Source organism: Accipiter gentilis, chromosome 23 (genome assembly GCF_929443795.1).
Source record: "Accipiter gentilis chromosome 23, bAccGen1.1, whole genome shotgun sequence".
NCBI classification, from domain to species: Eukaryota; Metazoa; Chordata; class Aves; order Accipitriformes; family Accipitridae; genus Astur; species Astur gentilis.
The window spans coordinates 4,925,355-4,941,942 of NC_064902.1; the positions used below are offsets into that span (position 1 = coordinate 4,925,355).

A 16,588-nucleotide genomic window follows, 5' to 3' on the forward strand; every position below is an offset into this window, starting at 1 on the left:
AGGACCGCACATGGCGGCGGTGAGGGATGGTCGCTGCTTTCCTGCGGGGGTGGCGGTTCCTGGGGGCTCCCGGCCTCTCCTGGGAGGGGGAGATGGGGCTGGGGGTGACTTGTGGCGTCCCGTTCCCCCCCTCCTCCCAGTTTAGAAAGTCCTTAAAAGGTCATATCGCTGAGAGCCGTTTACACTTACTGTCATGTACCCACTCATATGCTTCAAGGTTTTTTTAAAAAAAACAACACCTAAACGCTTGTTACTTACAGCAATGCAGTGCTTACTGGCGCTGAGCTGGAGCAGAGCGTGTAACCTAGCGCAAAGCGAAGAGGTTCTTTATGGAGGGCTTCCAATAGAAGGATGTGTTCTGTAATTTGGTGTTATGATTGCATCAATCTCTACGATGTAAGTGTTAGTGAACTATTATTATCTTCTTGTAGAAAAACTGAGTGTGCGTTACAGGTGTGACAGCTTGACTTTTCAACATGGAGAAGAAACAAGTTTCGAAACGCTTGTATGTTGGAGGGCTCGGCCATACGGTTTCAAAGGCTGAACTGCAAGAAAGATTTGGCAAGTTTGGGCGTGTTTTGGATGCAGAGATTATTACCAGGAAAGATGATCAGGGTAACAGTTTTGCATCATCCTTTAAAAGTGAATTGTTTTTCAGTTTGTAGTGTGAAATGGAATTTTTGCTTCAGAGACACTTTATTTTCAGGAAATAGCTTAATTTTCAGTTTTAAAGGAAACATGGAAACTATATAGAAATTAACTGAATGTTTATCCTTGATCAGGGAACCCTATGAAAACGTTTGCTTACATCAACGTCAGCATTTCTGATGCAGATCTTAAAAAATGTAAGTACTTTTTTTTTTCTTTTATTTTGGAATAATTTATGGGTTTGAGCCAAGTTGCATTACTGATAATGCATCTAATGTCAAATCAGGATGTGGTCAGGGTAGACCCTGTTTCATTCTGTCATGATATTCATTCCATTTTCTTTAAGCTGCAATTTTATGGAAGTTGCTTTACTGGAGTTTTCAGTAAGTAGATGTAAGCAGATTAAAAAGATTCCCTGTGACTGAAATAGCTGATTTATAAGTTCGTTCTAACCCTTTTAGGAAAGGGTATAGGAAACATGCTTCAAATGCTTTCATTAGGTTCATAAAACATTAGAAGTGACTTGACATGAGAGGAAACCCAGAAGGAGGGCTTACATAAAGCATGCTTTTGTTAAAGCAATTTAACAAATCCCAAAATAGTTGAACTGCAGAACTACTGGCAGGCTTATAAAGCCACCTGTGTAATACGTAGCAGGAAAATGGCAGGTGAAGATACCTATACCTGAAGAGAGGGATTGGTAATATGCCCTTTTATCTAGGGACTGCTGCCACTAGGAATAGGAAAGCTGTTTGAGAGTGTCTAAAAGCTAACCCAGCCCTTGATACTTAACTTCCTTAAGTTCTAGTACAACACTTTTCTTTTTGGGTTTCAGTATTCCTTAGCTATGTTTTTCAAAGTACAGAAGAAGTTAAGTGGAGAAGACCCTATCTGACAGTAGTATAGAAACTTCAGGGTATGTGTATCTGAATTCTCAGGTTTGTATTTGAACTGAACCATACAGGCTTCAATAACTCTTTTGAAGTCAGAACTTTAATCTTGAATGTACACCTTCTTGTGTAAGAGTAGGGTATTAGACCTTTCATATACAAACTTAAATCAGGTGAGTAATGGAGTATAAAATCATGCTAAAGAAACTTCAGACTATCATAGAAGGAGGCATAGTTAAGTATATTTTTTTAATGTAGAAAATATTAATTTCTTATCTGTTTTACAGGCATGTCAATTTTAAACAAAACAAAATGGAAAGGGGGGACACTGCAAATCGAGTTGGCCAAAGAAAGCTTTTTGCACAGGTAAAAATCAATTTTTAAAAATGTATGTTGTTGCTAAAGTTACCCTTTTTCTGTTTATCTGATAATATTATGGCTGTGCTTTCATCTGCTATGCACTTACTCTTTCTATTTTTTATTGACATTGGTGGACTCTTGATGCATATTAGATACGCAACATGTTTTGCATCATTATTCCCTTGAAGGTAACAGACTTGTTAATTCCTTGAGTAATGAATGGTTACTGTTCTGTGGGAGAAGGTCACTGCCAGCTGTAATTTAGCGCACAGGCAGACCTTTTTTCATATATGATATACTTTTTGGTACAGGCTCGCCATGGAGAGGGAGGAGGCGAAGCTGCAGAAAGAAAAGCCACAGAGAAATGACAAAGTGTGTCTGTTAGAATCACTGAAAAAGGCTGGAGTTGTAGACTTTCACATGAAAGCAGTACCAGGTACAGAGGTGCCAGACCATAAGGTATGGTGGGGTAGATATATAGAGAATTAAAACAAAAACCAGAATCAGGCACAAGCTTATTACATCTAAATTTATGTCAAATCTCTACACTTTATGTAAAGAGACTTTTATTAAGTGTGACAGTCCAATTTGTGAGATGTAGTCTAAAGAAATACCTTCTGTGTAGACATGTAGAATGCTCCTGTAATTCTTTGTCATGACTGGCAATAATCTTGATCATACTGTCCTTTCTTGTCGTGTTAAGTTGGTAAATGCTTTTTTACTCGTTGATGTTGGGAATATCTTCATGTCACCCTTAAAAGCATGTAAAGAGAATGTGTGTCTTATTTTTATACGGCATATACTTTTTTGACGGCTGGGTTGTCAGGGACTGATCTCTGTGCTTCAGCACATTCAGGATCAGGGTCTACACATGCTTACAAAAGTAAGGCTTAGAATAAAATCACTGAACGTGCAAATTTACGCAAGAAAAATTGTACTTACTACAAAGTTTTCAAAATTATTTGCTAAGCACAGAATGTTTTTGGAGGGTGATGGGGGGGATTTTAATTTTTTAGCAGGAAGGGGGGAAAAGGGCAAAATAATAGTGATCCTGTCTGTATATTTACCACTGTTAATTCATAAACAAGAAGCCTTATACTAAAAATAGTACTTGTAAAGAAATTCATTTCTTTATTGTCATTCTTTATTTGCACATTGTAGAAGTTTGGTTTTTTGGCTGGTTGGTTTTGGTTTGTTCGTTGGTTTTTTTGAGAAGGAAGCTGGATAAGTTGTACAGTACGAATATATCTCACTTAAGAGAGTAAACAAAAAAAGAATTAGTCGCAGTTGGTTCTTTATTAGTGTTTCTGTTATCCAGGAATATACATCTTGTTTTATTCCAGGATTACTTCCATTCCTTTTTTTGTTTAACACTGATTATTTTTCTTTTCTTTTAGAAATGGGTTGTTGGGAAATTTGGCAGAGTCTTGCCTATCCTGCACCTCAGGAATCAACAAAAAAATAAAATATCCTTTTCCTATTGGCTGGCCATAGGCACAATTCCCTCTTTCTTTCGTCATATGGGGAAACATTTGCTTAACACTTTTAATATTGACTACTGTGTCATACTTGATTTACTGAATCACCGAAGTAAATCTTGCAGTAAGTTTGTGTGATTTGAATAAATTTTTTAGACTGCAGGTCAGTTGCCTAAAGGCTTATGGTCATAACATTAAAAAGGACCCTCTGTTGTCCTTTCACGCAGAATTTAGCCTGTTCATAAAGACTGGAAGTCTGTTTGCTAAAAGAATCATGTTGGTTTAATTCCTTAACTGAGACTAACATTGTGAAATATGACCCATCAAAATACTGCCATAACCTCAGAAAGCTGGAGCCAGACTTGACACATGTAGTTCCTATATCCGAGCTTACTTGGCACTTGGAAGGGGGAGATGATACCATAAACAAGAATCGGCAAGGAGAGTTCCCTCTAACTAAGAAGCCACCTAAAAAACTGAAGCAACTGAGCAGTGAGGTTTTGAATGGAGCAGTAGTTCGCTTTTCTGGGTGCCAGTCACATTCAAAACCCACATGCTCACCACAGCTAGATCAAAGATCAAAATCCAAACCCAATGAGAAGTCTAAATTGCCTTCATCAAGGACTCTGAAGAGTAAAATACCAGGGAGAGGTTTATTATCAGATAAATGCAATGTTTCTGGAGTTACAGCTCAAAATAATACGAGTGTTTCTGATAGCGACATTGATTCTGAAGAGGAAATCAGAGCAATGGTAGAGAGAGAAACAGAGAAAGCTGAAAATGTTGAGACTGAAAATGACCACTTGGAAATTGTTGGGGAGAATTTTGAATTAAAATACAATAGTCACTGGTTCTTAAGCAATCCAGGTGCGACAAAGAAAGCCATCAAAGGAAGTTACAGAGAGAAAGAGACTATGGAATGTGATAATGGCTATGATTCAGCAGATACAGATGAAATTATTGCTGAAAGTAAAACTCCAGATCTAAGTAGCAGGAAAACTGCAGTTTTAGAAGATTCTAAACAGGTGGCGGTGGAAAATAAAGAAATATTAACAAACAAAAAATGTGGTTTGATAAATGATTCCTCACTGAAAACTTGCAATTTAGAAGAAGAATACATTGAAAGAAAAAGGAAAAGGAAAAAATCTAGAATTGCTGCTTTGCAGAGTAAAGCAGTTAACAGTACAACAAAGGCAAGTGATAGTGAAAGCTCTTATTCGGAGTCTGAGAAAGGGGAGTCTGAAATCAGTTCCGAGTATGAATCCATGATGCAAAACTGTTACCGCTTAGACCTTACATTAGATGACTTAAAAGCATTAGCTACTGAAAACACTGGGACACCAGCAGAAGAATCGGATAGTACACAGAGTTCTAGTCCGTGCAGTGTTGAAGAAAATCCTAAGGGTAATGTTGTAAATAAAACAAAACTTTCTAAATCTTGCCCTGCAGTTAAAAAAAAATGTATCTCTCCTGAAGATGTAGTTGCTGCAGTTTTAGCGGGGGAGGAGAATGCTGATGAAGAAAGCTCCAAGGGACAAAATAATTCCCATTTGAAGTATCAGCCCTTCAGAGGAATGGGGTCCCTTTATGAAAAAGAGTTAACTAAGGACAGCACTGATTTAAAGAGGAGGTCTGTAGAAAGTTTAGGTCTTGAAGCATGTATTTCTTACTGTGGGGAGGAGTCATCTAAAAGACAGTCTAAGAACCATCCATTATATTCACTTGAAGTCAGGAGTAAAAAGAGACAAAATATGCATTGTGAACAGCACAAGGGATTGTCAGATGCTGCCGCCTTAGCAGGTGAGAGAGATCAGCCTGTTTCCAGGCCATGTTTACAAGGAAGGAACAAAGATGTGAGTTCTTTACAGGATGACCAAAATTCAGAGCGTGGAGATACTGCTGCTAGTACTGATCAGAGCGAAGATGAGAGCAGTGACATGGACAGTAATGCTGCAGTGTCACAGAAATGTATTAAACGACAATTGAAAAGCCCAGAACTTCTTTCAAAAAAATTGAAGAGGGATGTAAGCAATAAAAATCCAGAATGTGAAGCTAATAAATGTGAGAATGGGAAGACGAGCCTTCTGGAAAATAAAGAGCTTTGTCTTCATGCTACTGCTTCAAAGAAACCTAGTACAACAAAGAAGCAGTTGCAGGATAACCAGAGGAGGCTGGCAGCTCTGGAAGAGAGACAGAAAGAGAGAGAATTACAGAAGAAACTCATTCAAGGAGCTCTTTCAAGTCTGGTAATTACACTCAACTTCTACCTGAATAGCATGCAGTAGAAGAAAAAGGGAAATTAGTAGATGTGGTTTAAGATATTTTAAAATCATATATTCTGGAATTTCTGATTACATTGCCAGTTTTCTTTTGAGTGCATACAAAATGATGCATACCTAATTCCTGGAATGTCTCTAGAGTTGCAAGAGGAATAGTAGATTCCTCCTTTCATGTCATGGAAATGTCTTTTAGATACTACATGTGATGGTAGCAAGTATTTGGTATGTTTGACTTGACAGTTTCACTCTCACATAGGATAGCCAGCCAGCAGGCAAGCATAAACACATCATATTCAATTCAGATGCGGAAAGTGAAGCCGAAGTAGATGAGATGTTGAAGAAAGGTGCGACTTTGGGAAATACACGTGAAGAAGTAAGTGTTATTAGGAAAAAGTCCAGTATTCTGTAAGGTAATGCCATATCAATGTAACTCTGCCTTTTATTCTGAAGACTGTTTTTCGTACTGAAGTAATAGACAACAAAGTAGATAAGGTTTGAATTAATATGAGTGATTCTTCTTTTTTTGCTAACATGAAACGGGTTTCAAAAAACTTAACCATGCATCTGATAAAGCTGGAGAATTTGGAGAATTGGTAAGGAGATTGAGATTTGCATAAAAGAGACTTTCATTTTGATTAAAAGAAAAAGAATGTTTAAGTTATAGGCCTTATGCATAATTAGTTTTGAAATTTCACTGCTTTTAGTCAGAGGAAGGGGAGAAGATTTGGCTTGAGTAGTATAGAAGGACTCTTCGGTTTTTCCAACACTGGATAAAGAACCTTTATTAATGCAGAGTCTTCTTTTTAAACCGATGTTAAGGTCCAAAGAAGTTGAGTGGGGTTTCCTCTTTACACCTTACCTAATTGAGACCTTTTTTGACAGACTTCTCAGGATTTTACTGCCATACTTTTTAGCACAATTAAGTGCTTTGTTCTGGAATACAACTTCCTGTGTAATCACATCTTTTAGTCACATCTCTGCTAAAGCTTTAGGCCATTGGTTTTGCTTTTGTTGGGTTTTTTCTTCATAAACGTAGTAAGATTAGGACCATTCTCACTATTTAATTAAAATTTTCTTTTCTCACTTTTCCTCACATTTAGTGCTTTTTTACATATATATTTCTTACCCTGTATTTAGAATCCCTGCCCTGTATTTTTCCTTTTCTTTAAAAGAACCTCTAATTCTATGGAAGATTGTTTCAAAGCCATGGAGTGCTTACCTTTTGTGATCATTGATATTTATCAACTGACTTAAACTATGTTCTAGAGTTTATACCATAAATGATGCTTGTTCAGAAAGGATATAATTAGACACTGATATTTTTAAATTGATCTCCCTTGATGTGATCAGAAAGTTGGAGTTTTATATCCAGCTCTCTGATATTGTAAAACCTGAGTTGCCCTTTACATGGATATTTGGCTGATGCTAAAATTTAGTAGTCATAACTGTAAAACAGAATTGTACAAAGTGTGTATACAATGTAAGCTTTGGAAGCGCATGGATCAATAAGTGAGCTGGTTGTTCTAGAAATGCACTCTTTCAGATAAACCGGAAAGCACGTGAAGAAAGTTGATACTGATTTATTTTCTCCAACTTAATGTAAATGGCTGCTTTTTCTGTATTTTCTTTTTGTTTAATAAAGGATGAATCTGCTCCTAAAACTTCGGCCAGGCTGTTTGAAAGCAGCGAGGATGAGCAAGATGATGCAGATGGTGATAGATTCAAAATTAAGCCCCAGTTTGAAGGCAAAGCTGGTGAAAAAGTGAGTGAACCCATTACTGTAATTTAGTTTTCTTCTAAGTCTCCATAATGCCACTTCAGAATAACGTAACATGTAGGCTTGCATACTTGCTGAATATGATTTTGACAAACTTGGAATAGAATTCTTTTAAATAGAGGAAATGGTAGCCATGGAGGGAAATAATGTGTATTGGGGAGTGGGAGGAGGTGCTCTGATGTTGTCATCTTTGAATACAAAGAAGTTTCTGGAAAAGGCATCAAGAGCTAAAGGGTTATTAAGATGTTGCTATAATTATAGTAAAAAAAGGAATAAATTACTGAATGTTGATGACTTTCTTCTCCAGTGCTTAATAGGATCTATTTCATTTTGTTTAGCTCTTGCAATTGCAATCACGATTTGGCACAGATGAAAGATTTCGCATGGATGCTCGATTCCTTGAAAGTGACAGTGAAGAAGAAGGTAAACCTGCTCATATTTCTTGGTTAATGATAGTAATAGAGCTGTATCTTGGAGCCTTAATTTTGGACGCTTGAAGGAACTTATGGACTCCTTTGCTTCTTTGGTGATTCCTTAAAGAAAATAACCCAACTCTGTTGTGCCAGTACATAGTATATATTGGTGGCTGTGTTTTCGTAAATGTATATGTTGCAAAAGTATTTGTAATAGCTGAGTGAGATGTACTTGGTTGATAAATCGACATTTGAAAATTTTTTTTTTTAATACAGGATGATACCAGAACATGTTTATCCATGTTTTTCACAGGATAAGTGGTGACTTATTAAAATAAACTTTTTGACCATTACATTCATTTAAACTGTTTGTTTTGTAGTCATCCTGCAGTCCATGGCTGATTTGGCAGCCTTAGAAAGAAAGAGATTTTTTTAAAATTTTTTTTAAACAGCAGAAGGCAGAAAAGCTGAAAAAGGCAAACTTTTACAAGTATTTCTCCACCCAACCCCCCCCCCCCCCCAAAAAAAAAAAAAATTATTAACCTGGTTTTCAAAATTCAGAATTTGTTTCCGAAACTTAAATTTTTGCTTAGTTCTGCTACTCACTTTGCTGTTTTAATGTGATCTTCTGTACAGCATCTAACAGTGGCAGAGTAGTTGCACAGTTATGTGATACAAGCAGGGGACAGGTTAAATAACTGATCTGATTTTCACATGAGATAGATGCCCATGACATTTCTAATCAAAGATTTTCTACAGTCCAAGGGAGAAAGCCTCTAAGTCACTTTAAAATAAAGGAAGTAACGTGTTGATAATGTGTGAGCTCTTCTAGTACTATAGTAATGTTATATAGCAAATATTACAGGCTTATTCAGGTCATAGCAGGGAAAAAATAATGTATTTATTTTTCTCTTAGCAGAGACAAACATCTTGAAGGCAGATGAGGAAGAAGAGCTTGCTGCGGAGAAAAAGAAAAATCTGCAAATACTGGGAAGCCTCTTGAATATCAACCTGGAACACCCTAAGCCAACTAAAATGGCCACAAGTGCTAAGAAATTCAAGTATGAATCATCCATTATCAGAAAAGAAGAAATTTTAGGAAGGCTTAATTTTTGCCAAAGTTTCACAACTAAAATTTCTGCCTAGCTGACTGAGAGAAGTATTTCCTTCTCCGTTGTGTGGATTTGAAGTCAGTCTTTCATGCAGTTTCCTAATTTGAGTGTCCCCATAGATTATACAACTGGTAATTGTTATTTTAGGGAAAAAATTAACGGATGCCTGCTTGAGTTTCTTCTAGTAGATTTTGATTGATGGGATTGTTGGTTATGAAAATTAGTATTTTAATAAGTCCTTGCCTATGTAAGATATATTTCTGTTCTCTGTGGAGACAGATTTAAGGTGGCTAAAGAAAGAAAGAACATGCGAGTTGGGCAGTAGGTCAGTCAGTTAGACTCATAACTTCTGTAGCAGTTAATAAGGTGGTTGTTTTTTCTGGCCTGCAGGTGATTAGCATCAAACTTCTTTTTCAGTGAAGATTTTTTTTTTTTTTTCATTTTTCTATACTTCTGCTTTTGAGAAATTTCTTCATTAGATTAGGAATTTGTTATATGTTGCTGTTGGGCATGCTGTAGCCTTCATTAGAGGATGATGAGACAGGTTTGGAAGTGTACTATTGGAAGTATGGTGACATATAACTATGTACTTGAACAGAAATTGGTCTGTGGACTGAATTGGTGGAAGTAGTGTTAAGGGTAATGCAATAGTGTGCAATTAGTAGATTTTTGCTGGCAGTGACTATTGGACTTGCATCAGTTCACTGCTGACTGCTAAATACCATTGCGACTGCTGTCCAATCATATTTAATTCCATGACTTTGTACAAATTTTTGTGTATTTTCTAAAGACTTAAGCAGAGAGAGAAGTAATCTGTGCAACCTTAGAGGTCACCTTAGGAAAGTTTTGTGACTGACAATGTTCTCTAATACCCAGTTAATGATACAATATGTAAACATTTAAAGGTCGTTAATTTATGCCATAAGCATTACTTTGGGGAGAGGAGGGGAAGTAAGTGATTACCTTCTTGCATTGCCACAAGGCAGCATGGGCTTTGCTACGCTAGTATTAGGGTCAGTCTAAACCTTAGACTGCTTTAGCTGAAAGTCCTCAAAATATTTAAATTTTGAAAGGTGGACTAATAGGGTTTTGTTTGTTTGTGGTTTTTTTTGTTTTTTGGTTTTTTTTTTTCCCTTGGGCTCTTTGAACTTATACAATGTTTGGTACTAGAAGAAATAAATATAGATAGATATATCAATATGGATAGCTATATTGATATAGCTCCTCAAAAGATAAACAGGTGCAGGTATAAACTTACTCTTACTGCATAACACACACAAGTTGAGGTCTATGTTTTATATGAAATACTACAATGTTATTAAAGCTACTTCTGTTAATAATTTTTTCCTGACCTGGACACTGACTAACAGGTCAAATGAGAATTTGAATCTGACTGTAAAGGTTTAGAGTAGCTTTCAGTTGAGCATTTAGAATGTCTCATGTTATTTCTTTTCCTTTCTGTTTTTATAGAGATATTAATGCCCTCCGCTATGATCCCACAAGACAGGACCATGCAGTTTTTGAAAGGAAACCAAGTGCTACAGAAAAAGAAAGGTAATATTACAGCCTGGTAACTGTTATTGGTGATGTTTCTTCCCATGGAAAGATGGCAGAAGACTGAGTTTGAAACTATGCAGACAGCTATGTTTTTTCTTTAGTTCTCCCTGTTATTGATAAAATCAAGATGGAATAAGAATTGTGACCACTAAACCCACCATGTAATGCCATCTTTTCTTTCTAGTCCATGTACTCTATGCATGCCATTTTCTGTCTTCTTTCTCGCTTTCAGTCTATCTCTTTGCTTCAAGTCATGGACTTTAAGATTTGCAAATCCATGAGAAAAAAAAATATTATCTCATAACATTTATTTTGCCAGAAAAGAAATCTGTCCTAAATATCTTAACTTAAATGCTATCACGTGTTAAGTGAAAAGTCAGGATGTAGTTAATTATAAAGTAGACTTGTTCCTGCCTTTAGAGTCAAACCTCAGCTGTTTCCCCAGTGCTTACCCTCAAAGGGTGGGTAAATTGCAGGAGGTGAAAAGAAATGGGTCAAAAGTGTAAACCGAAAGGATAGTCATGCAGCCCTATAAATGTATTTCTGGCAATAGGAAATATCTTATTGCCAGAACCTGGAATTGCTAAGAAAAAAGAAGAAGAAGGAAAAAAAAACCCACACCAAAAAAACCCACCCAAACCTTAAAAGTGAACTACTCCATTAATGTGCTTAGATAAGTTTAGGAAAACATAGCAAGGTTGCCTCTGAGGGAACCTTTCTTTTAAAAATATATGTGCTATCTTACTATCCTTTTAATAATCTCATTTCAGTAAAGCTAAAAGGAAGAAGAAGAGGGAAGAGAGTGAGAAACTCCCCGAAGTGTCTAAAGAAATGTATTATGATATTGCTGTTGATTTAAAAGAGTTGTTTGGATCTTCAAAGAGCAAATCAGAAAAAAAAGAAGAAATACCCTGGGACAAAGACGATGCGGAGGACTCTGCCCCACCCGACCATTTGGGACCTAATGTTGGGAGTAACGTAGCTCAGGAGTCTAGTGGTTTCACGTTTTCCTTCTTCGGAGACTTGGAGGAGTCAGGCATAAAGGAAGGTAACGGAACATAAATAATAGTACAATTTCTAATGAGTAGCTTAAGTCAGGCACTGTAGAGTAATATAGTGGATGGAAATTCAGAATCCGGGGGATTTTTAGAGGCAAATGTCAATAATTATGCAAATAATTATGATCTTCTCTAACACTTGCCAAGATTGTTGTAATTTAATTACAGCTCATTCATGCTTGCATCCCAGGAATTTTAAAAGGGGTGTTTTGAGAAGGAACTATTATTTAATTGGTTTTGAACAGTGATGGAAAAAACCTGTTGTCATCCACGAAATTTCTCAAGTAAACAGGGAAAAAGATGATATACAAGTCAAATCAGGTTTCATATAAACCAACAAGACTGTAAATAAAATGTGTGTTAATTAAGGTAGTATTATGAGCAAAAGAAAATCTTAGAGTTGACCCCAAGATCCAAGAACATTTTATTATGTACTTAATTTTATTATTGTATCTTTAGAAAATTGAAACTGAACAACACATGATTATTGGGGTGTCCTAACAGAAGATAAATGTTATGAAATCAAGATTAAAAAATCTGAAAGCAAGTCACTTAAGTAGTAAAGTAGGAAATAAAAGAAACTGTGTGAAGTTAACAGAAATACATACAAAAAAACCCCCAAACAACCAAACAGAAAAAACCCCAACAACAAACCCCCATGTTTCTGCTGACTTCAGAAAGTATTCACTGTGTTATGAATGCAGTAATACGGGTTTCAGAATATGTAAGAGATTTCTAGAACAAAGTGGAGAATAACAGAGAGAGTTCAGAGTTCACAAAGTTCTTAGTACTGAGAACCATGCTTAAGCACTGTGTCTTCTATTTGCTGGTTTGAATAATTATTAGTTTATATTGCATAAGAATCCTGTTTGGTGGCAACAGGGCCGCGGTGCTAGCTGATGTATTGACACAGTCAGAAAGATAAATCTCTCTCCATTGCACATACCGCTGTTGCTTAGGTGATTTTTGTGATTTTTTTGTGGTGGTGGTGGTGTTTTTGTTTAACCTGACTTAAGATCATGTGTGTCGTGTGGAAGCCATGAAGGGAGAACATGCAGATAGTCTTTTTTTTTTTTTGAGCACAAACTATGCGTGTTTTGTGGACCTTGCACATTTAACCTTGCAAGTGCTCACTTTTTCCAAAGTAGCATTTTCTTATCTTTCTCTTGAATAAAATATTGTTTGTGTTTCATAGTGTAGTTACTGTTGGGTTTGGAAACTCTTTTATATTGCCAGAGAGAGGCAGTACAGGGGCTGTCTTTTCTATTCTGGTCATCCAGACAAGTACTGTGCGTATACTCTAAAAGAAAAGGGTACCATAGGTTTCCTTTTGGTGAGGTGAAGTAGTAAGTGCTCAGGTACATGTTCAGGTAAACTGCTCTTCTGGCAACTGGGTGTACGCTATAGGCAGGAATACATATGTGAAAATAACATAGCTTAAACTCACAAAAAGAATAAGCTAAGGCATTGTGAATTTCTTTGCAAAGGAACTCATTAAGATAGTTCACAGTGAAAGAAAGCTAATAAAAGCTTTCAACTTCTGCACGCTAAAAATATGAATAGGCACAATTACTCCCAACTCAGTTGATAATGATTGTTAGGTTGGTGTGACTTGATAGAACCCTGGACCCTAACAACAAGCTTCAGATGGACTCGTACACTTTTTCACTATGCTGTGATGATACTAGTTGTGAATTTTGAGGGTGAATTTGTGATATATGAGAAAGCAAACTAAATTCATACCTACCCAGAAGGTGATAGAAAACATGGGAAGGTAGGTTTCTTCCATCTTAAATCAGTGTTTTCCAATTTAAGTGTTTCACTCTGAAGTAGAAATTTTTACTGACAAGTAGGGGAATAAACTGATATTTTTATTTTTTTTTAAATTGTGATATTATTGCAGAGCCCTACATACTTGAAACAATAAAACCTGTAAAAGTCACATGGCAAGAAGATCCACGTTTCCAAGACAGCAGTTCTGAGGGTGATGATGAACCAGAGGCATCAGAAAGTGAAAGGGACAAAGAAATGCAAGTTATATTTGTATTTGTTGTCTACTTGGTTGTAGTTGTTTAATGCTATGAGAACATTAATAGCAGCACTCAGGTCATGGGAAACAAACATCTTCATTCCACATGTCTGAACAATGGAAGTCTTCTTAGGAAACTGTTCCTTGCTGCACAGAATGTAATAGACAAAAATCCCAATACCACACTTGATTTGAAGTTGAATATAAAAGCTGAGTTTCTAGTTCGATGCATGAGAATTTAACTGGGTAGTGGGTTTGGCCAAAAGTCAAATATATATTAAGTTTTCTTAAGTGTTTTTTTCTAGAAGGCTATACTTCATTACTATGGAGTAGTGTTCTTCAATGCATACTATTTTTCTGAAGCATTAGCAGCTTTAGCTTTCATTAATGGAATTTGATAGTAACTTTTATGATGTTAAAATTCCTTTGTGTTTGTCTAGGTTTTTCTCTTTACCGCGAACAGAAAGTGTTAGATTTTTCTTCTTCTCCAAAGATGATGAACGACTAAGAGGTATAACAGAACTTATTCACCTCTTTTTTGTAACTCTTAATGAAATTCAGTGAGGAAGAAAACCCTGCCTAGTTATTAATATTTTGTAGTTAAAACACAGATGAGGGGTTTAAGAAGAAAAAAAAAAATAATTGCAGTTTTCCATCATTACTTGTGGTATAAACTGTGGTAGCACATCCCACAAGAAAATTCTGGTAAAATAAACGCTGATCAGCTATCTTGCTTTCCTGTTTTCTGATAATTGCCTAATGATCTGAATGTAGCTGGTCTTTTAGGGCTTAGCAAAAAAAATATACGTAAATATTCTTATCAGCCACATATGCCCACATGGTTTTTGATCCTAAATAATGTGGTGTTTTTTTCTTGTGAATATAACAAATGTCATTGTTAAAACCAAACAAAACAATAATAAAACAAAACAACACCCAAAGGAAAAAAAATTAAAAAATAAATCCCAAGCAATGTACAGGACAGCCTTAAATGATGTTTGTTTTCTGAGATAACTATCATTAAAAGTTACTGTGTTAATACAGTTACTGTACTGTAATCTTCCAGCCTATCTGATTACAGTACCTGTCAAATTTGAGCTCTGAATCCTTAGCAGGCATAAATTTTCCTGGGAGATGTGCGATAATGGTGCTGAGCTTTTAATGAAACAGATGCTGTTTCACTGCAATTTACACTTCAGCATATTAAGGAAACTGCTGCTGCTTTTTATTTTTCTTAGTACACAAGGCTGTAACACATAACATTTCTGTTTGAGCCAGCCGTGTTGTGGGGGCAAGAGAGGAATATGAAGAACAAGCCTTCTGACTTGATTGCTGTGATGCTCATAAGATTTACAACCACCACCATATTCAGAATTGTTTAACCGTATTAATTTGTTCTTTGTTTTGTGCAGAGGGCCCTAAGTTATTTTGTAGATCAATAGACCTCGGTGAAGAAAAAGATGGTTGGGAAGACAGACGTAGATTATTGCTTGAGGTGAGTATTTTAACATCTGTTACTTGGTAACTGCAGCTGAAGGCTTAGCATGAGGAGGAAACATGGCTGCTTATTTGCTTAATTTGCATTAAAAATTAATTCAGGACCTTTAGAAGGGCTTGAAACTTTGTAATTACCAGGGAACTAAAATTTTTTAGTATAGAAGTGTGTATAACATTATGTTGTGATGTCCGGTCAGGTAAATTACTGAATCTCTGTTATCATACAGGACCAGTTACTTTACTGCATGTACAAAAAGTGCTTGAGGCAAACAGGTGAATTTAGAAACTTTTCACAATATTATGTTAAAATTTAAATATTTTCAGGAATGCCAGAAGAAGCATAAGGATGCAAGAAGGAAAGTGAAAACAAAACAATAAATCTTTCTTATCTTACTGGTCATAAATGTTTCATGTTTCTTCTTTGAAGAAGTTGCAGAAAAATATTACTTTCAAAATTCTACTCTTTCAAAGATCTAGTAGGAAATAATATTCAAGAAGACTCTAAAACCTGCTTTCTAAATAGGTACATGTTTATTGCGTCACTTCAGTGTTTGTACCAAGATTTGGTTTTATGTCTATATGGGTTAAATATGACTCGCGGCTTTGCAAGATTTTTGAGAATTTGATCATGTAACAAAGACAATACGGGGGTTATTTTGCTGTGTTCTCAGGCCCCAGTGCTAAAGGGGGCTGAGAAAGAGCAGGTGGCTCTGTGTCTGTAAGACTATACAACGTGTATTCTGCCAAACATAATAGAGATCATGTTTGAGATTCGTTTACAAATATTTGGAATGCATTATTTCCAGAGTAAAAGTTTACCAGAAGTTTATGAAAATACATATATAACAAGGAAGACTTATGAAATGGGTATATTTGTATTTCTTCACAGAGCTGATTTTTCTACTTTTTAATTGAGTGTGTACGTTAATAAATAATAAGGACAAATGTTGCCAGTGGTGTATGCTTGTTGTTGAATGAATGATATTTTTACATATAAAGTCTTATTCTTAGGTCTGTTTGGCCTATATGCTACTGAGTGTCTGCTGGAACAGAGAGGCTCTGCCAGGCCCACCCTGGGCTCCCGCTGCCAGGCCTTGCCTGGCCCCTGGCCCCAGCCCAGGGGCCGCCGGGTGCTTTGCCTCTTACCGGTGCCCAGGCCAGCACACGCATCGCACTCCCAGCTGGCCGTGCTGCTCGTCAAGTCGGAGCAGCGTCTGTGGGTGCCCTCGGCAGCGCAGGAGCAGCACAGGAGCAGTTGCCAGGGCCTGGGGAGGCAAACGGGTTCATGGCTGTGAGGACAAAGTGACCGCAGCACGGGATTGTCCAGCCGAGCTCTCTGTCTCGGTCCTTGCGCCTTGAGCCCTTGGCGACACAGGGTTCTCGTACAGAGCCCCAGAGTGCAGCCTAGGAGAGTGGGATGTGCATAGCAGAGAGTGCGTTACAGGCCAGAAGAGGACCTGGAGGAGCAAAGGGCAGTCGTGATGATGTGG

General features: G+C 36.8%; 1 protein-coding gene across 4 annotated transcripts; it reads left to right on the top strand.

The window, feature by feature from the left end:
- The first annotated feature begins 4 nt into the window (after positions 1-4).
- NOL8 (nucleolar protein 8) lies at positions 5-16,034 on the top strand. Of its 4 annotated transcripts, XM_049826809.1 has the most exons (17): positions 5-19; positions 454-615; positions 783-845; positions 1,826-1,904; positions 2,210-2,357; positions 3,296-3,364; positions 3,682-5,622; positions 5,912-6,028; positions 7,298-7,417; positions 7,771-7,855; positions 8,762-8,906; positions 10,428-10,511; positions 11,285-11,562; positions 13,476-13,602; positions 14,042-14,112; positions 15,014-15,096; positions 15,423-16,034. In XM_049826809.1, exons 2-17 carry the CDS (start codon positions 477-479, stop codon positions 15,474-15,476), a joined length of 3,603 nt encoding a protein of 1,200 aa, XP_049682766.1. In that variant the 5' UTR covers positions 5-19; positions 454-476; the 3' UTR covers positions 15,477-16,034. The 4 variants fall into 4 exon arrangements, with proteins under 4 accessions (XP_049682766.1, XP_049682767.1, XP_049682768.1 ...); XM_049826810.1 differs by lacking the exon at positions 5-19 and having other exon boundaries at positions 410-615; positions 8,765-8,906; XM_049826811.1 differs by lacking the exons at positions 5-19; positions 5,912-6,028 and having other exon boundaries at positions 410-615.
- Positions 16,035-16,588: the final 554 nt, after the last annotated feature.